The following is a 26255-nucleotide window of genomic DNA, read 5'->3' on the forward strand; positions in this document are numbered from 1 at the left end:
AAACAGTTTTTAGTCCTATTTAAGCTTTTTTTCAATGATGTCTTCAATGCTTTCTGTTGGTGAAAGGTCTGAATTCCAGACAGGCTTCAACTGTGAAACCATGCTGTTGTGAAAAATGCCATATGCGGTTAAGCACCGTCTAACTGATATATGAAAGTCCTTCCCCAAAGAGGTGTTATCTGGATGGGAAAAGGCACTGCTCTGAAGCCCTCTGACATCGTTCCATTCCATATGTTAATTTGGACAGCACAACAGCTTTCCGTTTTGCCTCAGCTGATTTTAAATGAGCTCTATACCCCAGTGGAGAGAGCAGCAGTTTTAAAACTGTGTTCACACAAGCATTAATTTGCAATTGTGGATTCTAAGTTTTTTTCTCATTTTTAATCATTCTCACAGATAACATTTTCTGGAAGTGTTCAATGCTTTCCTTTCCAGAAGAGAATCAATAGAATCACTTTTTAATTATAAAAAAAAAAAAAACAACAAAACAAGCAAATCCTAAGATGCTTTAAAATATTGCCCAAAGTCCTGAACATCAACAGTTTCCAATATTAATCTGAAGCCTTGTTCCCTACAAGCAACAATTTCTCTAAGATTCTCTTAATCCTTTGATTAACATATGGAGTGTGGATGGTGGGATGTTCCAAGCCTTTGTAATGTTCTGTTGAATAATATATTTTTTCTAAACCACTACTGAACTTATAAATGTATTTTTGCAGATTAGTGAACCTCTGTCAATCTTTACAGAGACTCTGCTTTAAAAAAGAAAATCTGGGATGAAACGTAATTTTCCAATCACACAGCTCCCTCTTGCACAGTAATGTAAATATTACAAAATATACATACACAGTGACTACTTGCTCACAAAGAATATCAAAACTGAAAGGATTTGAGAACCGACATATTAGGTTCAAAGACTTTGTTAGGTTTAGTGCAACATGTTGGGTCCTGTTTCCCGATCTTATCTTTTTATGTTCTTATGTCATGTTTTACAGACCAGCATCCTTCGCCTCAGCTTGTCCCTCATTGGAAGATGTTCGTTTTCACTCCACATATGTATAAACCATTGCATAAATACCACGTCCTTAGTTTAATAGGATAGAACTGATTTCCAGAGGCTTTTATTGTTAAACTTAGTTATTGTCGTTTATATTTTCTTTTGGGGCTCGTTCATTTATTGAACAATCCATCGAAATATATAGCGTTTATTTCACCAACAACACCTTGTATTTTTCTTTCCTTTTCGTGGCAAATCAATTCTCTCAAAAGATAAGCTGCTTTTGGTCCTGTCATAACCCTTCGTCTCTCCAAGCAAATCACTGTCGAAGCCATTAATGCTTTTTACAAAGCTTCAATATATGGCTTCTGAAGACAATTTCGGCTCAACTGCCATTTAAATCAAACATTAATCCCATCAGGGTGACATTTACTTTGCTGAGGATAGTAACATTTAGGAGAACGCACTATTCAAGTTTTTTTCCACGATCTGTCCACATTGCAGCAATTTAACAATCTCTCTGAACACAACTATTTGCCCTCAAGAGATGTCGCCCCTCGTTCATAAAACAGCTTTTTAATTCAAATAACACATTTCAGAGTGTGTAAAATATACAGTAAAAGTCAAAATCACACTATCAAAGAACTCGTACATTTTGTGTTAAACGAATATGAATATTCTTCATATTTAAAACTGGACACTTTATATATTTTGCTTTTGTGACATGTCAGATTCAAGGATGATACTCTCACATGAAGACTTGAGTCATTAAACCAAAAAGTGTATCTGCACTTTTTACTGGTACTGTATGTTTTATTTACTAGAACTGACAAAACTTGTTTGTAACACTGTTGTGTTTATCCAAATAGGCTTGAAAGGGACTCCCCTAATCCTCTCGCTCCATTCTTTGCTACAACTTGAAAAGACAAATATGAAAAACATTCACTGCATATATTAAGCACACAAAAGTGAATTCACAAACCTGTTTATGCAGGAAATGATGAGGTAAATGAGCGATTTTCTACTTAATTGTAATCAATAGCTTGAGTAATGGAGTTAGTGAGGGGCACAAGTAAACCCAACAAGGCATACGAAGTGATGCAAATAGCATGAAAAATCTTGGCTGGGAAAACTGATTGAAATTCCAGCTGAGAGCAATAAAAGATACAAGACATTCTATCTACACCGCACAAAAGATTACAGCAATGGTGCAAGATAAGATGTGTCATTCCAAGGACCCACATTTGCTGTGATTTTTTTTTTTTTTTTAATTAACATGCACTTCAGTCAGTTCAAGTTCCCCTGTCAATACTGAAACTGATATTGTCCTTTACGAAATGTGTAAGCTGTTTTTGGCGTAACAATAATGAAAAGCCTGAAGGACAAACCCATATTCTGTTGTAGCCCTGAGTATCTATTGGTGTTTGTGTTTCGACACATATTTACAGAGGGAGGCGGATGCTGAAACCCCTCAGGATGAAGGTCATTTATATCCAATTAGACCTCTTTGCCGGTTAAAAGAGCAAAGCATGCTTAAAAATATATTCACGTAATTCTCGCATGGCTGGCTGGCGGGCTGTGCGCGCACACTTACACCCACACGGCTGCATTTCACTGCATCCAAAACGCAGTTGAGTCATTTACTGTGACTGATAGTTGCTTTGATTTGGTCTCTGGTGCATTGTAACCCACAATGCACCAGGGCCTTTCACTGTACCTGCGATAAGGGAATAACCGGACCAGTCGGATACTGTGCAACATTGAACGATTGAATAGCACTGCTTGGTTGCTTAGCAACCCTGGCGGGAGCTGGCGATGATCTGGTAATTTTCTTTTGTGTAATTTGCCTTTGTGTTCTCGTTTTCTGACACCCCTCCAAATTGTACGAGTTTAATTTAGTTTTTAAAAGGAAATATACGTGTGGAATATGGACACAAGCTGTACCAATGTACAAACTCAGAAAGAGGTGACGACATGCCATCAAAGGTGTATTTATGCATGGATAGGAAGCACCGGCCATGATGTGAAAAATCTTGAACATCGCGAATGTGGAACTGGTTAGTCATAATTGTAGGGCTTCTGATGCATAAATTAGAATCATTTGAATTTGCATCCAACAATTTCTATTACAGGTTTTTGGAGGTGTCATCACATATCTACATACCTGACAGAGCCACTTGGATTTAACATATCAAACACAAATGTACATTCATTGAGCTATTAAGACATGACAGACGGGTGAGGGTGAGGGAGGGCCGGCGTCCTGCAGGGTCTCGCTCCCTCTCAGTTGCAGCACACCTCGATTGCAATGAAGGGCTCGTTTTGGGGCTTTTTCACAACCTTGGCGATGACATCATCAGTACATTCAGGTATGCTGCAGTAAGGGAGAGAACTAAAGCATTCAGGACACCAGCCCTCCAGGACCGAGTTTGGACACCCCTGATTTAATTTATGCCTTTAAAAAAAATAATTCAGAGGTTATGGAAGCAAGTTTGTGTTTGGAGGTTGGCTGAATTGAATACCTCTGGGTGATGTGTTGCCCAACTGTAAGTCCGTGAGCAAAGCCATTAAACCCAACTGCTCAGGGCATTCAGCATGAAACTGGTGTCAAAACAAATATGCAGATCACATGATGTGATGCAGCCAAAACACACTGCTACAGAAAATGTGGATGTAGTTCCTTAAACTTCACACAAAAAACTGCTGTAGACTGATTCATCACAACATGCAAAGTTTAAGCACCTGCAATTGAAACATCTATTAGGCAGGAGTGGATTTTGTTTACTCGACAGTTTTTCCATGTGTGAAGGGGAAACTTGACAACTCATCATGGTATACTTGAACATGTTAGCGTTCAATTGGTTTTTGAAAGCAATGATGAGCATCATAGTGATAAGAACATTTGCTCATCTCCCCAACTATAGGACAAATTTCCCAGTTGATGAGGGGTTCTCAAGACAAGTGTTAATGTAACGTAGACTGATCCAATAGTGTTGTGGGCGCCTGCAGCCACTGTGTAAGCTGCTGCCCTTTGACTGAAACAATTAAGTGGCTGAGAAATCATTTTACCAAAGCTCCCGACCTTGGCTTGCTGTGACAAAGGTTACCAACAGCAGAAAATGCCGGCATTTTCTGCTGTTGGTAACCGTTAATTGCTCTGCGGGTGAACGGTTTCAATTAAGTGTATTTACGCACTGTGATTTTCACAGTCCCTGATAAAAGAAGGGAAATTGTAGCGATATCTTTGGTCATGGGTTCAAATGTGCAGTTTTATGTCGTTCATTGAGAAGGAACAGAGTGACTGCTGCTAAAGCTGCATACGATCAACAGGAACAGAGCAGAGAGTGACGTAACAACCGCAGAAATACAATAGTCAAAGGCGACAACTAAAATATTGTCCTACTTCCATATGAAGCATTTTGCTTGTGGAACAAAAGCTAGATTCTTGGTTTGCTTAACTTTTTGTGTGAAGACACCAGCGATGTTTGTAGATGGACAACTCAAATTGCAGTGTGCAGGCGCTGGAGGAATATTATCATTGTTAGGGCCACGACAATGTAACGACATTGCAACAAAGCACTTCAACCAATCGTAAAATAAGTATTAATTTCATAAAATAACAACTACTAGTCTGCTACTGCTTAAGTAGTGTGCAGTGCTTTTTACATTTTGATCCTAAAAACATTTAATATGGAAGCAGTTACAAAGTAAGTATGGTACCACTGATATCTGGTGCAAATGTGGTTACAATGAACATCAGCCGCCCAAAAGTGAAACGAAAATAATTTAGTATTGGAAAATGTGTGACACTGCCCGTCTGTTCCAAAGATTTGCTGCATACTGAGCTGAAAGGCTAATTGAAATGCAAAAAAAATCTAAAGTAAAAAAAAACAAAAAAAAACCTTGTCCTAAACCTTCAGTGTAGCAGCCAGAGTAATCGCTACTGATGAGAAACGTGCAGCTTTATGATTGAGCACACACTGACAAGACAGATGTTCAAGATAAATACATTTTTATGGCCACAATGACTGCTTCATTATCACAGATAAAGGGACCATAATGGGTATTACGATCTTCGTCCTTCATATTATTGTCACCAATAGCTTATGTCATAGATAATATTCATATAATCATAGTAAAACGTACCATAAAATATGATGTGCACACAGTCTACATGAGGATTTCAGGAGCTTTCAAAAAAGTACATCTAATGGACATTTAATCCTCGTTCCCAACAAAAAATATGCTTTCCTTAGATTACATAATTTTCCGACACAAATTTGAAAATGCTCGTCCGCACAATTAGGACAATGTTTCAGGTTTAGATTAAAAAAAAAGAAAAAAAAAAAGCCCTCAGTCTTTTAAAAGTAAGTAAAGTCAAAATTATGATTTATGTTTTAAAATGAACCACATACAAATTGAACATTTGGAAGTTTTGCAATTAGACTGCTCGACGAACCACAATCAGTACGACTTCACATTGGAGAATTTAATTGACGTGTTTTGTCATTTGAATCACAGAGACGAGGCTGAATCTGACAGTTATATGACATTATATGATAATATAGTATTTTACAGCTGGTTGTAACTGTCAATCGACATTTAAACAGACTCATTGGGTTCATACACAGATACGGAGCCCTCGCCTGAAAAGTAAGATTAATTATATCAGGTTGTGTTTTGGAAGAGGTTAATTGATTGATATGTGACGTTAAATCTTTTGGCAAAAATGCCGCGTTTCTCAAGGCCACTCGCATAACATTCACGCCGACTATGTCCTTGTTTGAAATATCAAACAACAAAAAGTTGAGATTCTGTTCTGTCGTTGTGTTTATAAGGTTTCTCAGGCCTTGTTAGAAGTGTGCCTGGCACATCATGGAGAGTTTTGATTGGGTGATCTAAATCTCACTTTCAGCTCTGTTAACCACTTTTTCCTCCTATCATTGCTGCCACTCGCCACCATATGGAGGCAGAAATGCCACAAAAACAATCTTAGAAAGGCACCTGGCTATTCTAAATTGAAAAAAACTTCCAATTTGTCAGTCAAAGTGAAGGTTGGATCTATGAGCTTTTTTAACTTTTACATCTTTTGAACTCCTCAAAACGCCTTCAGCACATGTTTCTGGGTGCATGAAGATTGGAGTCGATGGTAGACACAAAATCCCAGCCAATTATATTTGCTTTTCGTGTCGTTATCACCATTATCATTATCATTCATGTCACTGCAGTGTATAGCGCAATTCCAGCAGATGTCACACAGACACACGCCTCAGCAGCATCTCTGCCGAGAGGGCAACTAGTCTCATTATCTCTGTGGAAGGAAACTGGAAAATGACTAATATACCATGGCATTGATTCTTCATAACTCACTGATAGCCAACACTGGCATGGCTTCTATCATCACACCTCCCTCTGAATTAGGCCTGCTGCCAAGTACTTTAAATATAAGAATCCTATATGTAACGGCTGTACCTCCAGACACATTTCTGTGATCACATGACCATTAATTTACAGCTACACGGTGGCCAGATTAATTTCCCCCTTTTGGTTCTGCACAGTTTTAATCACCAACAGACTCCACATTGAGTTCAGCTCCCAGGGAATAATGGAAAAGGTGCTTCGTGAAACCCAGTTGGATATGTAGGACCCAAATTATTTTCAGTGTTTTATGCTTTTCACACAGTTTTTCTTCCTGCTGCCTCCTGAATCAAACTGTGTCTATACGGGAGGTGTGAAGCTGTTTGTGTGTTGGAGGACCAGCGAAGGACACCAAGACAAAAACACTCATACACACAAAGGAAAACCATTTTCAAGTGAGGAAACCAGACGCATGACAAGAATGCTTGACAGCTGAGAGACAGTTGGAAAACAAGACAAATGGATCTTAAAACTTCTAAACTTAGCATGATATATACGGACTACAAGTATAATCAGGGAAATATGAACAACTGAATATAAACAGAAGACAACTGTAAGACTTTACACCTGTTGCACATGTATTTTCCTGACCATGAGTGTAAAAAAAATTATAGAAAAAAAAGGAACAGCATGACCATGTTTGTAGAGAGTGTTTAGATGTGTTGTTGCTTTACTGGCTTCAGTATGTAACATTGTGTGTTGCTATTATGTGAAACCTTGAATCCTAACCCACTTTACATTGCATTTGCATCATGGTCACTGACATGGTATCGACACTTTTTTCTCCAAATATTCTTTTACAGATGATTTTCATCCATCCATCAAACTTCTATTTGAGTAATTTAATACAGATGTCTTCCAGGAGAGAAGAGGCTTTTAAAAAAATGACATTGATATATGCGATATGCAATGTCAACGTACAGTTTTGTTTGTTTTCTTAATGCTGGCTACTGTAGCTTTTTTGGAAGAAAGATAGCCTACATCAGGGTTTTTTTTTCATACATGAAAAGTCATAAAACCTATTAATATAAAATTAAAGTACAAATTTTTGAGCCAGTCACTCAAATGATAAGAATCTGTGGAGAGTTCATTAAATCACGCAACTGTGTTGTTGAGAAGACGTACCTCAACGATGGTTGTTTTGGCTGCTTTGCACATGGGCTGGTTGAAGTTTCTGGCTGTTTTCCTGACAAACAGAGGAGCATATTATAATACTGGAACAAAAACAAGAGTTTTGAAAACCCTTAAGAACACACTGCACAAAATTAAGACTGCCACTGTCTCCATAAAGGCCTGTATCAGCTCAAGTTAAAATTATAGTGGATGACACTGCCCTCGTGTGGAAGAAGTAGTCGCAACATCTTTTGACTTTGACTTCAGATATGGGAAGATTATTGCAGATTCTGGGACTTGATGTCGGTGTTGGGACTATACAGAAGCCAAATTAGGTTATAACTTACAAGAATAACAAGTAAATACTAAAACTGAATGCATATGTTTAAAACCTGTGTATATACATGCAGTCATAACCATAGACATGCGAGTATTAACGCAATTTTCAGCATGTCACTTTTGTTCACGATCACAATAGAATAGCGGAACATTTGAGTCTCGCCAGAGTCAGAATAAAACCACGATTATTGTTTTGTCATAAACTGTAACTCGAACCAGCTCTTTCAAACTGCTGCAAGCCTTCATAGAAGAGAGGACACGACTCCAAGTAGTCATTCATAACTGTTTAACACCGCCAGCATTGTGCACACTAATAAATCACTTTAGGTTTTTTGTACGTTTTTGTGTGAATACCCTCTATATATCTGATGCCATCTGTGTCCCGATAAGGCAACTTTGGTGGCAGAAATGTTCCTTCTAAAAGTCTAACCTCACCATGACAGAATATAAAGTGTCAAGAAGAAGCTGAAGTATTGATAAGACTGATACTTTGCTTCAACGATGACACGTTTCTCACCTGAAAACAATGTTTCCTGCCCTGTCAGCTTTCCATGCCTTGATGAGTGCGTAGTCTCCAGTGATGGCCTTTTCCATGACATAGTGCCTGCCATTGAACTCTCGTACCTGTGCATGAAGACAGCAGCTTGAGCAGTGAATTCAGTTGGGGACTTTACTGTAAATTTAATTGATTAAAGCACCAAAGCAATAAGCTTTTGAAATCTTGGAGAAGTTTATATATATGCATGTGCAACGCTGATTTAAAACACAGTCAAGTTGCAATTGTATGCCAAAAACAATGCCGTTTCTCTCAGATATAAGATTTTTTACAGAACAACAACCTCACTTCACATGAAAACTATTGATTTCCGTTGTGCTGTTGGCTGCAACATCACACCCTGAATTCAAACGGATGTGGAGCGAACATAAACTTCAAAATACTAAAGCCCTCAATCAAACTTAGTAAAAAAAGTTCCGAGGGGAGAAATATCTGCCATGATCTGCAGCAAAGTTGCATTCAAATAAAAAAGCCTTACAACCACAACAGCACTTTCACCTCTCTTTTTTCACTGGCAATGGCGATACTGCCATCTTTGTTGTACTTGATAGGAGAGCCTCCCTCCTGGATCAAAGTGCCATAGCCAGTGGCTGTGAAGAAGGCTGGAATCCCAGCACCCCCAGCCCTGATCCTCTCTGCAAGAGTACCCTGGTGACAAAACACACGATTGTGGCATGTAGGTCTACTGTATGTTAATGTAAGTGTAATGTTTAATTAGTATGCAGTCTAATTATAAGGATACTCGTCATGTTTACAGTGAATTTATTGAAAAAAAATTTTTTGATTGATTTGAAAAACTATGAACAATCAATTGTATATTTTTTGATGTTTTTTTTTTTTTTTAAACCAACCTGTGGTGTTAATTCCACCTCCAACTCCCCCGACAGATACTGTCGTTCAAACTCTTGATTCTCTCCAACATAGGAGGAGATCATCCTCTTGATCTGCTTAGTCTGGAGCAGGAGGCCCAGGCCAAAGTTATCCACCCTGAAGAAAACACACACACACACAGTATTACTGAGGTTTACACATGATTATTGTTCTGCAGTACACTCAGAGCAGACATATGGAGGTCTGCACTAACTTGTGCTTAGGTTTTGTACTTCAGTAGATTTACAGGCGTTACAGGTTTACCTACATTTCAACACAAATATTTGTACTTTCTACCTCTCATAGTCCTCAAACTGTCTCATTACTTCAGTTATTCTCCCTGGGTAATGATGCAGCATAAGGTTCAGAGCATGATGATAAAAATTAATGAGAGCGGAGGTGATGAGGGTGATGATATTAAAGGTGATTTCGTAATATCAACAAGATTAAATGCCAAGACGCCCTGCTTGTTTTCACAATAGAAGTGTTTCCTGTGGCAATGATAATGATTAAGCTTCTGGATCTACAATGACTAACACAGCATTACACACACAAGTTACAATGCGTGGGTGGGCACTCATGCGTGTATGAATTCCAATACCACCCGACAAAAAGTAAATAAAATGCTAAAGTTGAAAAAATATTCATTTTAATTTCCATTTGGTCACTTCGGTATATTTTAGAACTGCATTTTTACTTCTACTCATCCAAAGTATCTGTACTCCTACTTGAAGAAATAATGTTTATACTTTTGCCAATTCTACTTATTTTACTTTAGTAGTGGTGACAGTGCAGGTGACAAAAATCTGGTGCTGAGACGTGTTATGAGGTACATATATATATAAATATATTCAAATTGGTAAATACTTTTAATCCACTACTTAGCCTTTCGTATGATTCCTTGAAGTTACAAATTTACATCTTATTTTTAGAGGAATGCATGCATTTTGTATTTATACAAAGAATCATTTTCATGTGGACTGACCTTCTCGTTTCAGTGATCATAAAGACTCATTTAGCGTTACTGTTTGACTGCAAGAGGCTTCCCTTCCTACAATCAGTAACTTAGTTAACATCATTATCATAATCTCCCAGAGAGGTTATTTAGAGTTTAGTGCAGTTCAGCCAATGAGCTGCCTCTTTTAATGGTTTTAAAACCAAGGCAAAGGCACACATCCACTTCAACTGAGGCCATAATAAGAAACAAAGAGTAAAGACCCATCTTTGTTTATAATCTGTAAAACTACAGAGGACACTTGACAAACAAAGGTGAGATTTACTTCAGTCTATACTTGTTTCACAACTCTCACAGCCGAATGCATAATCCTTTGAGCAAGATTCCGAGATGGAAAAAAAGTTACTGTGTCACTACGGTTATGACACCGAATGTGAAATCAGCCAGCAGATAAAGAGACTCTTTCTGACAGATAGTCATTAAAACAGTTTTAGATGAGGTAAAACTTTATGAAACCTACGAACCTGTTTCAAACTCAAACTGTATAGTCTTGTGATACAACATGAAAGCTTAAACTATCAGATATTTTATATCACTGTAAAAGTCAAGGTCATGAGGGAACTGGACCTTATTGGAGCCACTGACAAAAAGGCATGCAGGCACACACATACACCTGTGGGCAACATGGAGTCACTGCACACCTATACAGGTTTGCAGAAAATAAATGTGAAATGATGCGAGGTGAGAATGTTAATCACTACACTACTGTGTCCCTATAAATATCTCATAAAGTACAGTAATTCTCATTCATTTGGGCTGTAATAACATAGAGTACATTTTTAATTAATGCCCTCCTTGCACCTATTACCAAAGCATGAAACTGGCCTGCTGTCGGTCAATATGACAGCATGTATCCGAAAATACTGTCTTTGACGCTGCTCCAACTAATCCGAGCCAAGAGGAAATCTGAGCTTTGCAGGGTTCTTGTTGTTTTATCGTCCCGAGGCACAAAGACTCACAGCCTACTACTTTGTCCTTAGCTCTAATCTCAGGTCACCTGCCAAGAAATCTAGGCCATATTGTTCTCAGAATACCAAAAGCAGATGATGATGATAAGGAAGACACACACAAGCACTTTTACGATTCAGTGTTTCTTCCGTATAACCGTTTTGGTAAGACACATTTGTGCTACCGTTTTTCCAACGCTATGTATCAAAGTGTGTGGTTGTTTGAAGCCTAAATCCTCAATGCTCCTTGAATGGAGCAAATTGCAGCTTTAATGTCAGACAAATGTTCACCACCTTTTGTCGTTTGTACAATAATCTTGTAGCCCGAGTCTGTTGATGGTTGTGCAAAGCTCCGAGGGGAGACGGTTCACTCTTGGCCCAATAATCTGCTCGGGTACAGCTGCATGCGTCTCATCTCATATTACAAGGCATAAAGACCTACTGTGTTGCTGCTCTGTGAGGTAAAGTAGCAGAGTATACTTTCAGTTCATAATCGTTTATTATTATTTTTGGATTATATATAGAAATTAATCTGTATTTTTAGGGGTTCTTAATTTTCGAGTCAAAGAACACAACAAAAACTACAAAACATCAACTTTTTTCATTCCTCAGAAAAATACTTGTGTAAATGACCTTGCAACAAGACAACATATCACTTCACTTCGGTTAGCGACAGCTCAGCAACGCTCACGCGTGTTCAGTCTTGGTTAGGAAGTAGAAACAGTTTCATTTGTTTAGACCCACTTTCAATCCTGCCAACATGTCAAAACATCAAGCTTATGACATGTTTCATATGGACAAGCACATACAATACTTTCAAGGAAACAAAACAAAAAAACAGCCACCTCACAGCAAGAAAAGCTGGAATTCAGCTGGGGATCTTTCTGTGTGGAGTGTGCATGTTCTGCCTGTGCAAGTGTGGATTTTATTTTTTCAGGCGCTCTGGTTTTTTTCCTCCATAAATGTGCATTTGAGGTAAACTAGCCTCTGAATTACACGTACGTATGAATAGGAGTGTGTGAGACTGTCTCTGAACTGGACAAAGCAGCATTAAAGACTGATCGGTGGATGTATTTTTGAGAATAACAGTAGATTCTGTGATTTGTGTTTATAATATCGAGTCATTACAGCAAAACCAGTACGTTTCACACAACAAAGCAGCTATTGTAGTGTAAATAGTTCCTTTTAGTACTATCTTGTGGACAATGGACAGTGATGTGAGTGGTTTATTAAGCTATTCAAAAACAACCCAGCACATGAGGGAGCGTATCCAGCCTCAGGAATCTTCCCTCTAAAATTAAAAGTTATATAACTACTCTGCTCTCCTTTGAGCACTCCTCCTTCATCTCTACTGAACCAGGGAATGTAAATGATATACATTGGACAGATCACTAGTAGGATACACCATACAACACTACAATCATTAGTTTAATCAGTTACACATTTCCCTCCTCTGGACAATGTGAATTCCAGTTAACTCCTGTAGTTGAAATCTAACCCAGATGCATGTCTGTCTTTATCTCTGTGAACTATGCACATTACACACAAAGCTACATAAAAAAACAAGATAAGCCACGACAGCACATGAAAGAGTTAAACAAACCCTCAGCAACATAAAGCCAATATTACTGAAGTTGGGACATTGATGAGAGGGGGCTAAGTCAAGTAAACATTTTGAGTACATGATCCAAGGATCAATATTCAATTGTAAGAATATGTTAAGTTTGATTATGACCACAACTGCTGACATCTATTAAAAAAAATCCAGTTTCTGACTGTACAAGTCCAGCAACTTCACAAACTCAGATCTGTAGCATTGCCAAAGAAATCTTGACTCCTCACAATACAACTGAAAACATTTCAAACGTTTTTTTTTCCGTTTATGAGAAAAGCTTGACTGTAGACGTGGTAGTGAACATGGTAGCTTTGAATCAGTGCTCTCAAGTTTCTTTGTTTCGGGTGTAAAGTGTCTCAAGTTTCAATATCACCATGTAACATTGACTGGATGCCAAACCACTTGTCATTCCACTATACTTGTACATGTGCAATGTCAGAAAAGTTACCGCAGGGAGAACTGGCTTGTGGCGGCCAAGCGTTCATAGCGACGTCGCTTTTTGATCCTTCGATGTCGGCTCTTCCTATCATTGTGAAGCAGAATTCACCAAGCGCTGGATTGTTCGCCCATTAATAGGGAATGCGAGCTGGGTTTAGACCGTCATGAGACAGGTTAGTTTTACCCTACTGATGATGTTGCAATAGTAATTATAGAGCCAAAGCATTTCATCATGCTTGATTTGGCACAAGTGGGTTTGCTGACTCAAGCCAGCAAACTTCTCGTGGCCATCTTCAGGCCATCACAGATTAAAAAAAAAAAAGGGGGGGGGCAGCTGAATATGCAGACCGAAAAGATTAATAAGGGAGAGAATCATTCACTGAATCCTACTTGAAGTCACATTAAAAATGGGGGCAATAAACAGAGCTTTTATGTTTGAGTATAAAGGATATTGTGCAGTAGAAGTGGAAAAACATGTTATTCTCCTATAGACAGGTTCATAACCCTGAGTTTAAAAGCTAACTGGGCTGTGCATCTGTATTCTTTTCGGGTTTACTGGAAAACAAATGTAAATACAAAACATGAAATGTTCCAGTTCTCCAAACAAACTTACCCTGCATTGTTACTGACTGCAGTGATTCCCTTAACGCCAGTCTTCAGTAGACTATTGACAAGATTCTCGGGTATTCCACACAATCCAAAACCTGTGGTGGGATTACAGAGAAGGACACAGAATAAGCGTTGCAACACTAAAGAAATCAGCGGGGGGAAAAAAGTGAATATGGTTAACATGGGATGAAACCTTCCACCTATAAATCAGGCCATCATTGATTTGTGCAGACAGAAAAATATCACATGATGTTTTCAACTATTGCAAATCGCACAGAAAAACCCAAAGTCCATTCGCCTTTGGAAAAATCCCCGGGCAAACTCTTGCCCCGCGTGTATGAAGTGTCAACACGACGAACCATTACTGTCAGTGAGACTGTTGTCTGTGCGTCTGTGGAAAATCACAATGTCACTCGGGACTTGACTATAAATAAGAGCTGTGGAATTTGTGCGCGTTCATTGTTGAGGGTGGCCATCAACCAGCATGCTGGAGAGACTTGAAAGTCACTCGTGGTCACAGCTGTTATTTGAATAAACTCCAGTTTATTAATTCTATTGTAACTCAGTTCTCACGAGAGCGACAGGAAAGAGCTCCCCCTGTAACGTGAACTTTTAAACTTTTAACTTGTATCCAGTTCTTGTAACACATAAGCATGAAACTTAAGTCTTTTAAAACCTGTTTGCTTTTGCCTGCAGGTTTTTAGTTTTGTTCCTTGTTGTCATCAGCTCATAAATTTGTTTCTCTCAAGAAGCACCAGCATCCACATTATAGAACATATATCGTATATATACATTACCTCCTACAAGGAGAGTAGATCCATTCGGGATATCCTTTACTGCCTCTAAAGGATCTGAGTAAAACTGTGAGCTTCTCTGGCTGGAGGTGGAAAAGTAACAACCGCAGCTCTGTGAGATGGAAAAAAGAACACAAAATGTCACCGATTAAACTTTAAACATAAAACAAAAGTGCGTTTCAATAAATGAGAATTTATGGTTAAAAGTGTGATGAAGTGCTATTGGAATTGTGCTGGGGGGGATGTCAATGTGTTTGTAGAGTTTAAATGGTTGATCCAGTTTATTCTGCAGGAGAAGGAAAGACAAACATCGCTGCAGAACAAATCTCATAACAAAAGCTGCAGAGAAATGGGGGCATCCACTGCCAAGAGTCCCAAAACAACAGTTTTAACTAAGGGGCTGTAAATCAAGCAGTGACACTCAACATCTGAAAACAATACATGCGGTTAAGCTGTCATCCATTTCACATACTAACTGTGACTTATGAGAGACTGAAAACCACTAATAGGTATAAAAACCTCAGATTTCACATTGATTCAGTTTGACTAATAACTAATGCACGGTACATTGATTTTTATTTGTTTTAACTAGTTTATTGTCGTTGTCCCATTACTCTCTTAACAAATACATAAAATCGAATTGCTATAGTGCCTTTATTTGTGACTTTTCTCTTTTTTGCCCATTTAGTTGTCATCTTGCATCTATAACTTTCTTAGAGCGTTTAGATTGTTATTCTTACTTCAGACATGGACCAGATCAGTAAATAATTTCACATTAGTGAAAAAACAAAGCACATGTTAGTGGAAACAATATAATAAATACAGATTGAGTGTCTGAAAAAGAGGTAAGAATAAAAACAACCTATTCAATCCCACCTCCTCTCAATGTATTAAAAGTAATTCGTAATCAATTCACCTTGAAACCATACGTTCAATAACTAACCCTCACCCCAAAGTAAAAAAAAAAATATATATATAGATGCAATCATTATAATACATGATGTAAGTGAAACACACCGAGTTGAAGGATACGTCATATCAGAACTTGTGACTGTTCACCTACAACACATGGCCGCATGAACTCCTGCATATAAACATGTGGGTCATACAAATAAAGTCTGGAGTGTGAAAAGCCACTGATCCGCTTCCAAAGATGTTAATCACATTATACATGAATTAAAAGTTGTCAACAGTTTGCCACGACATGTGATGATCTGACGCCAGATTGTGCAGCGAGCGTGTACATGAATATAGTCCAACCTAAACACAACACAAACAACAAAGAGAGAGAGAGGGGGAGATAGAGAGCAACCTTCAGGATCTGGTGGCATTATAATAATACTTAATACCCCTCCGGGCGCTCTCACAACAAACCCTTTACGACCGTCACCACCGGTAAGGACAAACCTTGCTCAATTGCTGGACGGCGAAGTTTAATTTGGCTGTGCGGGGACCGGGGAGGCTTTTGAAGAGCACACTCTCCGCTCTGCACAAGGCTGTGAGGGCCGCCATGTTTTGAATCCACATCAGAGGCGGATGAGTCTGAGTGGGTGGTGGTGGTGGTCGTGGTGGAGGCTCGAGCCGCTGGTAGACGTCAGAGGACGCAGGCTGAAATGTGGCAACGGCACAGCTCCGAGCCAGCCTCACATTGGCTGCTGCTTCCTCAGAGGGATGGACCTGTCCCGATTCCTAAGGCTCGACACAGTCATTTAACCCTGTCACCGTCGCGCCGCCACGTTTCCTGCTGACAGTGATAGTGGTGCACGGCGTGTGGCGCGCGCCTCCTCCAGAGGGCGCCAGAGGGAGGGCGCCAGAAGGCACACTTTATAATTATAGAATGACGCTTTGGCGCAAAACCAAACGTCCAATAAATTCAAATTAAGAATCTGAAACTAGCACGAGAAGATATCTATTTGACTTTTACACTGTCCTATCAACTTCAACTTTATTTGTCCTAGCATAATTTTTTCTACCAATTTTTGAGACGTGATCATGATTTAAAGTGATTTAATTTGACTGATTTACAGTCAAATATATATTAAAAAAAAAAAAACCTTTGTGTTTCTATTCTGTTCTATTCTATTCTAAACAAAAGTGGTAGGTGAAAGCATTCAATTAAAGCACACATGTCATAAGTTAATTTGATGAATGTGTAATAGAGATAAAGTTGATCCATTTCCTGTGCAGCACCGTTGGGGTGCTGCCGCTAACTACGGACGACGGCAAGGTGCATCTTTAACAGGGCTAACACAGAGGGGAAAAAACGCATTCACATTCACACTCACACGAATGGGCAATTTCGGGTTTACAATTAACCTCATATTCGTGTTTTTTTGGACTGGGACAAAACCAGAGTGCACAGAGGAAACGCACACAACACGGAGAGAACATGCAAACTCCAGCATAGATAAAGGTATTTTAGTTTGAAAAGATAAGTGTAACAACATTTATGATACACATAAAATCATGTGACACGAATAGAATTATGTCTTTTCGTTGGCCATTATGTATTTGTATGACAATGACTTTGACATGCCTGGTACACATTAATAATAAAGAATAGTGACGATTAATTTTAAATTGTCAGTCGCGCATGCGCTGAAAAGACGAGATGACGCTCCATGGGCACGTGAGTAATCCCCGGCTCACGTGACGTATTGGTTTAGTCATGGCCGACGACTACAGGCGACAAGGTTTCGAGTTGGAGAGAAGGATATTCGAGTTAGACATCAAGTGTTCAAGTCTTAGAGCTGAGAAGCAAGGTATCGATGAAACGCATTCGTTGTTTTTTGCCTCGAGGGGGCTCGTGGCAGCTCGTGCGCAGGATTCTTTGGTTTTTAGTAGCCGATTAGCACGCGGGCTAACTTATCCGTTAGCTGCAAACCATAACAATCGCTGCTGACTGTTGAAACGCAGCACATCAGCAAATTACACTTATCCAAACAGTTCGCCAGCATGCAGTTTATCTCCACTGTTGCGATGTTGGACTCGTTGAGTGATAGTTCGTTTTTAATTCAGTATTTAGTTTTTCCGGAGTTGACGGTGAAGGTAGTTTTTTTGCTAACGCTAGCTAAAAAGCTGAATTGTTGACAAATGTTGAGCGAAGACACGAAGATGATCTCTTGCAGTCCGCTCGGAGTAAAACGAAAATCCTGAATTTACATCGCTGTATAATTGAGCTGTGCCGCTTGAATTTGTTGTAACATCAAGAGACATATTTCGTGTCAATACTTATCTCCAGCTTGATCTCAGGTTAAAAACTGTACAGAAAGTCGATGCATGGCATTTTGGCTTGTCTGTGGTTTATAATATGTCGCTGGCTGTTGGTTGTACTCAGTGATTTGTTAACCTGTCGTTTTTCCATAGATGATGACTATTTGCAGAATGCATCTTCCATACTAGACAAGTTGAAAAGCTTTTACAGACAAGGAGGGGAGAGTAGCAACCTTTCCAAGCTCCTACAGGATTACACACAGGTACTTTACTAGATAAAGAATGCATTAAATATTCACAATATGCATATGATAAAGGTAGATGTAAGGATTTCCTTTCTCGTATTTTGCTCATAAAACCACAGATTGCTAAACGTAATTTGCGGCTTGCTACATGGCAAACCACTGACTGTTTAATCAATTTTGGAGAGAAAGTTGAAACTAATAATACAGTTTACATACATGAATGTGGTACAGTTAGTATCGTCAATCTGTGTTTATAAAGCATTTATTATACTCAAAATGTAGTTCAAATTGCTTTACAAGCTATAGAGAGCCCCTCACATTCACAACAGTAGCAGTACATAGCACATGTTTTTAGTGAAAGAGCAAGTTAGAACATTGATTTGGATATAAAAGTATCTTAGGGTTCTTAATGATATGTTAAATATACCCTCTAATGAGTCACTTCAACTTTGTGTTTACACCTTAAGTACAATGTGGTCTCGGGCATAGTATAGAACAGGTCACTCATACTAGATACTAAACTATTTGTTGATTAGACTGCTAATCTAGTTGGAGCTCAAGAGTCAATTGTATATGATGTAATGGTGCATGTCTGCAATTACCTAGATTTCAGAAAATACTTGTGACAATAGGACTTGCACTACCAACGTTGGGCCTTTGTCACGTGACAAATAGAAAACGATAATCTATAGCATGAAGGATCATGCCAGTAAATATAAAGATTTAACTATAATGTCTCTTCAACACCTTTCCCTCTTGCATCCACTATCAATCTGCTCTCAAATGAACACACATTCATGACAAAAATGTGTGTTATGGAAAAAACTTCAGTCAAATCTAAAGCACGTCAGATGATGTGTAGTTGATTTGACATTGATTAATTATACAAGGATTAATTATATCATATTACCTGTAATCATAGTATTAAGGAGGAATTGATTTCCTAAAGGTTTTGGCAGAAAGACAATTTAACCTCAGTTTTTTTTGTTGTTTGTTTTGTTTAGTTTTGTAAGATTGCCTATGTAGCAGCCTACAACTTTGGTTACCACATCCTGGTTTAATGACTTATCTAGTTCATAAATGTCAAATATAATGCAGAGTATAGTGTTGAGTATGAACCTACATTTGTTCCTTATCCTTCAGGTGATTTTAGACATCACTTTTTATGAGGAGAATAAGCTGGTGGATCAAGAATTCCCTGAGGACTGTTCACCATTTAAAATCCAGCAGCTGCTCCAAGACCTGACAGAGCCAGAGGTTTTGGCAGCAAGGCTAGCTCCAGCACAAGAGGTACGCATCTGTGTCCGAAAACTGTTTTGTTTACCTTGTGCATCACAAGACAAGGGAAATAAAATGTCGGTATATAAAAGGAGATTTAAAAATAATCATCCCTATTATGATACGGTTGTGATAGAGAATGTCTCCCGAGTTTGTGGTTTGAAAGCACTCATTTGTACATGTGTACCTCCATGGCCATGGGTTCCTATTATCGTTGCGTTACAGTAAAGTTAATGATCTGTGACAGGTGCAGTCTGTGTTGGGACTGGAGCTGTTAGAATGCCTGTACTGGAGACGTGGAGCTCTGCTGTACATGTACTGCCACACCCTTCATCAGCGAAAACAGTGGATCAAGAAGAACAAGGACACATTCCTCAAGGTACCATCCTCTTTTTAGTTTAGTCATTGAACTGAAATCGGTGCAAACAGAAGATTAATTTGCGTTACTTTTTTGTTGACATGCTTATATCAGGCTTAATGCACATTTTGACCCAGTGTATTCAGGAGGGCGTGCGCTACCTGATGCGGATGCTGCAGGTTAGAAACTCTGTGAAGCTTAACGACGGGGTGGTGCTTCATGACAGCGCCACCGCCAACTTCCTGTCTGAAGGTGAATATGCAGTAATCGTGGATTCATACAACCTATGAACATTGCATTGATTTTGCCGTACTCACGTTCTACCCATGTTTTTGGCCAGGCATCTTCTCAGACACACACCTGCTGACGATGATGTACATCGGGGAAATGTGCTTCTGGGCAGTCAAGTACGAAGATTGCAGTGCTGACACTATGGACCGCAAAGAAGATCGCCTCCAGTTTCGGGACATTGGCACACAGATCCTTAATAAATACGTGCTTGCCTGCGAGGGACCTCTGCAGGGCCAGGGCTGGAATACAGAGAATGCCAAGGAAATCCTGAGTATTTTACAGTAAACCAAGCTGCTCTTTTGTTGAAGTTGCCCTCAGGCACAGATCTAAGTTCAGTATTCAAACGTGTCAATCCCAAATAAAAATGAAACCCAAACCGGGTGTAAAGTTGCGGAAGGTAAAGTGGAGGCATTCGGGGAAGAGATGAGTCTTTGGATCCGTGTCTGCAGGCAACCCATTTCTATGCCAAACGGCTCAGGCCAAAGCAATTGAATGAGAGGTTAGAAAGTATAGGACTAGTGTGGAAAAAGAGGCTGCACAGAAGGTTGAGTAATGTTTTGCCCCGTCCTGCTGATAAAGCAGTTATCTTGATTCCAGAGTGTTGACAGGGGCACTTGTTTTGCTCTAAGAATGTGTTATAATATAACATTAATATGACTATAAAGAGGTTATTAATGAAAATAATTGACTGTTTTGTTTGTTTTTGTTTTTAAGATTGTTACAAGTTTAAAGATAATCCAGCTGGAGACGAGACATTGCACAGTAACATTTTATTTATTGTTGCCATTTTGGTATGCTTTTAATATATTAAAATAGCATATACATTATCGGATTGTGTGTATGAAATATATGCACAAGGCAAAGGAAGGCAGTGAAGACCGATTTGACAATGATGTATTCCTGACCAGTTTTAAACATGTAACGAAACACTTTTCATTTTCATCTATTGCAAGTTCATTTTTCTTTCTGCCACTTTGGTAACATTGATAGTGTAACTATTAAATGAAAATCTGTGTTGTTTGGACATAAAAATAATAATTTTCTCCTTTTTTTTTTAAATGTCCTTGTTGACAATAAACACGTGCTTTGTTTTAAGAAAAACAGCAACGAGTTGGCGTGATTGAGAGAACTACAAAACCCACAATGCTTTGCGTGCGCCACTGATGAGGAAGTGAGACACGGACATGTCGAGGTGTCTGTGGTGATTTCATTTAGGGAACACTTCATTTCTTGTTCGGCTACTTTACACGTATGTGGAGTAATGGCAGCAAAAATCCATCAGCTTGAGTCTGTGGTGATCCGAAGTTTGAGGCGGTTCAAAGACCGATATTTTCCAGATAAAGCTGTTCCAGATGACCGGGAACCCACTGAAGACCCAGAGCAACAACAACAACAACAACAACAAATAGGACTTTTGGACTTTTTACCGGTGAGATCTCAAATAGGACGTTTAACGTAACTATTGATTAAAAAAAAGTATAATCAATTTATACGTCAACTATTGAAAGTAGCCACAAACAACAAAATAGAATCCAAGTTGTGCGCTTAAAATATACAAGGTGCGTTAAAGAGAACAAATGAAATAAAAAAATATATGTATTTGACGTAAATTCCTAATTTCAATCCCACCCATACCAAAAGGAAAACGATAGTCTGAGGTTCAGGAGAAAAGTTACTTTAAATATACAGCTTGACAGACATGGAGAAGCGAAGTGACAGAAACAAACTGAGCAAAGTCAGATATGTACATGTGAACCTAAGTAAAACTACTGTTTACATTGCTTTGATTGTACTAAGTTTTAAGGAGTGTTGTTAAATTACTCGCATGAATGTACAAGATAATCCTTTATTTGTCTCGCTATGAAGAAATTTGAATTGTTGCAGCAGCTAGAACTGGACAGTAATAAACTAGTAGCAATGGAATACCAATTATATTTTACATTCTTGCATGATAATGTTAAAAATATAACATGTTGTCATAAAGCACTCCCATCAATAATGAATCATGGTTTGATTTACTTTTTAAACACATTTACAGATAGAAAACATGTAGGTTCAACATAGGTTTCTTGTACAAAATGAAGTCAATTATCTGTAAACAATTGCAGCTATAATGCAGGGAATTTATTTGCCTGAAAGATGCAGATCAAAAGGATGAAATGTTAAAGCTTTGACTTTTAATCAGTAGCTTTGATTTTTAGAAGAGTGAGATATATTACTTACATTGAATTGCATTTACAGTGAGTAGCAGTAAAGTTGCATGACTAAGATATTCAAGTACCCAAAATATGTATTTACAGTAACCTGAGTGTTTGTAATAAACTAGTCAATTTATTCCTGGTAATAACATGCCTGTTCAATCAGTAGAAAAAAAACTGTCCAGTATCTGTTTCAGTCCTCTGCATCATGTTTCTTTACTCTGGCCTTGTAGACGTCACAAGAATTAATTTACCAATACAGATTTTTTTCCATACTAGAATGTGGGAGTGTACTTACTTGGAATTACCTCATAACTAGAATTTTGTGAGCACAAGATAAGAGAAGAAATATTCATCTAAAACTATATATCAACTAAGCAGTGACGGCCAGGAGATTTGTGTTTTGTTAATTTTTTTTTTACATTGAAATAATGCTTCTCAGCAATACATCTCATACAGTAAGAACAGAATTTGATTTCCTATTTAAATTGTGGTACATTCAAGATGCATTTGTTGGATGACCCAGCTGAGCGCTGAGTATGCTGGCTCTGTAGAAAGACAAAATAGTCTACCAACTACAGATTTCTTCATTTCAGTTGTTCTCAAAAAGTGTATCATCTTTCCTGAAGGTGGACCTGCAGTTTCTTATCATGACCTTTCTGTCTCCTGCGGATATCTGCCGCCTGGGAGCCACCAGCCACTACTGGAGGGCCATGGTCCGGGATCCATTACTGTGGAGGTACTTTCTGTTGCGGGACATGCCGTACTGGCCCTCCATCGATAATGTGACCATGCCTCGTCTGGAGATGCTGGATACCCCACTAAGCAGTGACGATGAGAGCCCTGATGATATGGAGGGAGACAATGGAAGGATGGACCTTAGGTTTGACTTCATGTCAGAGTGGGTATCCTTTACTTTCATTCTTCAGCAGCATCAGCTTGAGTTTTGACCACTTTTTTTTTCTACAGATATCTGAAAGGTTGCCCATCCTGCAGACAACAATGGCTTCCTTCACGGCCGGCATATGAAGTTGTGACCTCATTCCTTCAGTCACTGGTGCCCTCGGCTGAACCACGATTTGCCATGTTTGGCCCTGGCATGGAGCAACTAGATGTCTCTTTTGTCACAAGGCTGATGCACGCGCCAGATATGCTTCCTGTGTTGGGAACTCCACACAGACAAATAAATGGTGAGATGTCAATGGTGTTGAGTGTTCATGAAGCGGGAAACAAATCTCTTGGTTAATGACGTTGTAAAACAAAGCCTCAATTCAAGTCGGAATATTGAAGTTCAACAACTTGAATTTGATAATTTTATATGATAATTGTTTCTGGTACCCATGTAAATATTACATGTATGCACACTAATAGACGTGTTGGGTTATTTGTCTTCCACTAGGTGGCAGTGTCAGCCCAGTATCTCACATGTTACTGTTGACTGTTGCTCGTCCATCGCTAACCTTGTATTCATTGTAGGTATTGGCTCAGGAATCAGTTACATGTTCAACAACCAACACAAATTCAACATCCTGACTCTTTATTCAACCAACAGGTAATGAACTTACTGAATGACTTTAAATGGTTCATCCATCTTCTGTACCACTATCTCCCTGTAAAATGCTCCCAAATGCACAGGGGCAAAATGTGAAAAGGTTTTCACAACCAGACTCAAACTGTCAATGTGAACCTTCTAGTGATGATTTTTTTTTTTTTTTTTTGCTGATTTTCCATATTATTTGATCCAAACTGTGTATCTGTGTGCAGGGCGGAGAGAGAGAGGGCCAGAGAGCAGCAAGTAAGCGTCAATAACAAACTTTTCACTATTGAAAGAACTGATGAATCTGGCTGCCCAGTGTACAGCCCTGCTCCTCAGGTCCAACAAGTGTGCCAGGTGGTGGACGGTTTCATTTATGTGGCCAATGCAGAGTCCGGTAAAGGTGAGCTAACCCTTTGTGTTTTCTTTGCTGGCCCTCCTCTGATGCTTCGAGTGTTTGCAATGTTTTTCACTGATCATTTGCATGTCTTCAACAGGTGACGGAGAGTGTGAGGAAGCCCAGATTCACGCTGTGCTGAACTGTGCTGGTGGCTCCACACCCAAACCCCTGCTTGTGCTCTCCTGTGTGTCCAGAGAACAGCCGCAAACAATCAGCCAGCAAAACAGAGCAGACGAAGGCGGGACCCGGTGTCGAACTCCCTGCGTAGACATGGCTAAGAGACTCGGCCTACCGAAGATCAGTAACTGCTGGATGGTAACTGCTTAATATTTGCGCATGTGAAAAAGTTGAAACCCAATGTATCCGGTGTTATTTTGGGTGGTTTTCCCAACGTATGGTTTTTCTTTTTCTAGGTGCAAGATACAGTGGCAGAGTCCCTGTCAGGCCTCCTGGACGGTATTTCCTGGTTGCTGAAATGTTCCGGAGTGAAGCTTTATGGTAGCTAGTTCATTAACTCCTTCTGCTGCCAGATGGATTAAAGCCACAGACCTCAGTGTAATGTCATCTTCACACCAGTATGCACTAGAGTATTTCCTACCTTAACATACACCAAGTGTGCAGCAAAGGTCTTCAGATAGGAATGCTGCACTTTGGATTTAATGACCTGGATGAGCAGAAGAGGTCACTTGATAACAAGAATGCATCTGAAAGATCAAAAATGAAGTTGTTTACAGAAATAGCCAAATGAAGGACATATCGTAGCTCAAAGAGTTCTACAAACACATGGGTGCTTCATGAAGCAAACTCTGAAAAATGATTAAAGCAATAAAAATGTAACCAAATAAAACATTCATAAATGCACATTCTTCTTCATATTATTCATAACAGTAATATTCACTCTGTTAATTGTTTAAAAAATTGTCAAAAGCCAGGAGCATTTTGACTTCTTTGGTGAATGTTTTTTTTGTAGATTTTGGGCTTCAATGGAGTTAGTTTATTTTTATATCACTTGCTGTTTAATTTATTTATCTTTTCATATATGGAATACTAGCTATACATGCTAGTGGAACACTTCCCTGACATTTACAATGACTTTTAAGGGATTTTAGCATTGCACATGCTTTCTGTACGTTTGGAGCATATTGAAATAAATGAACGGGTGAACTTTCAATTATGATTTTTTTGATACATATAATTTCTAAAATGTGAGAGATGTGTGTTCAGTCCATTTTTTCCCCCTCTGAGGTCAACTCTACAATGTGAAGTCGAAACAGAGTCAGACTCATAAAAAACTTTATGTATCCCCAAGGCGTAGTTAAGGAGACATGCACAGCAGCAAAACGCACGTAAAAATCAGTGTGACATAAAAATAGACGTCTATATGTCAGCAAGCATGAAGGAGCATGGTGCTTGGCTCCCAAGAAGATGCCTTTTCTAACTTGTTTTCTTTGAATTTTAATGATTGTGTTTGTTTGCTCGTAATTTGCTGAATATAAACATGCTTACAGAATCACTGTATATTAAATTTGCCCTCATAATTTGCCCACACCTGCAATATGTGAAAGCCCAGCAATAAAACATAATGCTGATTGATCCTACAGAGATTGCATCCACAATACCCCAAAATCAGATTTACTTCCCATCAGTTTAACATAAAATACATATAGCAAAAAACAACATTTTGAAATTCAAATCTTGGTATGCTCTGTTTCACCATTGCTGGTTCAAAATGACACGCATGTCTGCCTCCTAAAACTGCAGCAATACAATGCCAACACAATTGCAGCAGTTATATCATTTAATCTTTTATGCGTTTCAGTTCTGTGTCCTCTGAAAATGACCACCTGCTTCATATTAAGCATCCTGGCTGGCAATGTTCACATGCTCTGCTGGCAACAATGGAATAACTTTTGCAGCATGTAAGGCATGACAAGATAATGTGTTTCACTGAGGCTCTTTTGTTCCTGTCCCCTTGGAAACCACAAATCATTGATAAAAGTATATCTACCCGGACCATCAAAATGTTC

The 26255-nt window shown here is 38.9% G+C and overlaps 3 protein-coding genes across 3 annotated transcripts in view; 2 read left to right on the forward strand and 1 right to left on the reverse strand.

Annotated features, from left to right (window-relative positions):
• oxct1a (3-oxoacid CoA transferase 1a) overlaps positions 1-16348 on the reverse strand; it is a 46029-nt gene extending 29681 nt beyond the window's left edge. The window contains exons 1-7 of the mRNA XM_080500170.1: positions 16119-16348; positions 14715-14823; positions 13922-14012; positions 9275-9410; positions 8922-9071; positions 8385-8491; positions 7541-7601 (exon numbers count right to left, since the gene is read on the reverse strand). Of these exons, the coding sequence (XP_080356296.1) occupies positions 7541-7601; positions 8385-8491; positions 8922-9071; positions 9275-9410; positions 13922-14012; positions 14715-14823; positions 16119-16238 (774 nt within the window). The 5' untranslated portion in view covers positions 16239-16348. The remainder of the gene's footprint in view (positions 1-7540; positions 7602-8384; positions 8492-8921; positions 9072-9274; positions 9411-13921; positions 14013-14714; positions 14824-16118) is intronic.
• Positions 16349-17368: 1020 nt separating this feature from the next.
• rimoc1 (rab7a interacting mon1-ccz1 complex subunit 1) lies at positions 17369-21187 on the forward strand. The gene is made up of 6 exons (XM_080499629.1): positions 17369-17473; positions 18078-18187; positions 19313-19459; positions 19695-19826; positions 19943-20057; positions 20146-21187. Exons 1-6 carry the CDS (start codon positions 17380-17382, stop codon positions 20379-20381), a joined length of 834 nt encoding a protein of 277 aa, XP_080355755.1. The 5' UTR covers positions 17369-17379; the 3' UTR covers positions 20382-21187.
• Positions 21188-21281: 94 nt separating this feature from the next.
• fbxo4 (F-box protein 4) lies at positions 21282-25206 on the forward strand. The gene is made up of 7 exons (XM_080498934.1): positions 21282-21525; positions 22924-23195; positions 23264-23484; positions 23771-23846; positions 24059-24231; positions 24326-24543; positions 24642-25206. The coding sequence occupies exons 1-7, from the start codon at positions 21358-21360 to the stop codon at positions 24732-24734; spliced, it is 1221 nt and encodes a 406-aa protein (XP_080355060.1). The 5' UTR covers positions 21282-21357; the 3' UTR covers positions 24735-25206.
• The last annotated feature ends 1049 nt before the right edge of the window (positions 25207-26255 follow it).

The sequence above is a fragment of the Blennius ocellaris genome (assembly GCF_963422515.1).
Source record: "Blennius ocellaris genome assembly, chromosome: 7".
In the NCBI taxonomy this organism is placed as follows: domain Eukaryota; kingdom Metazoa; phylum Chordata; class Actinopteri; order Blenniiformes; family Blenniidae; genus Blennius; species Blennius ocellaris.

Bases quoted from the DNA above. Each gene is read 5' to 3' on its own strand.
- rimoc1 (XM_080499629.1), top strand. From the start codon at position 17,380: ATGGCCGACGACTACAGGCGACAAGGTTTCGAGTTGGAGAGAAGGATA. The intron at 17,474-18,077 runs GTATCGATGAAA...GTTTTTCCATAG, and splicing joins TCTTAGAGCTGAGAAGCAAG to ATGATGACTATTTGCAGAAT. The intron at 19,827-19,942 runs GTACCATCCTCT...ATTTTGACCCAG, and splicing joins ACAAGGACACATTCCTCAAG to TGTATTCAGGAGGGCGTGCG.
- fbxo4 (XM_080498934.1), top strand. From the start codon at position 21,358: ATGGCAGCAAAAATCCATCAGCTTGAGTCTGTGGTGATCCGAAGTTTG. The intron at 23,196-23,263 runs GTGGGTATCCTT...TTTTTTCTACAG, and splicing joins AGGTTTGACTTCATGTCAGA to ATATCTGAAAGGTTGCCCAT. The intron at 23,485-23,770 runs GTGAGATGTCAA...TATTCATTGTAG, and splicing joins TCCACACAGACAAATAAATG to GTATTGGCTCAGGAATCAGT.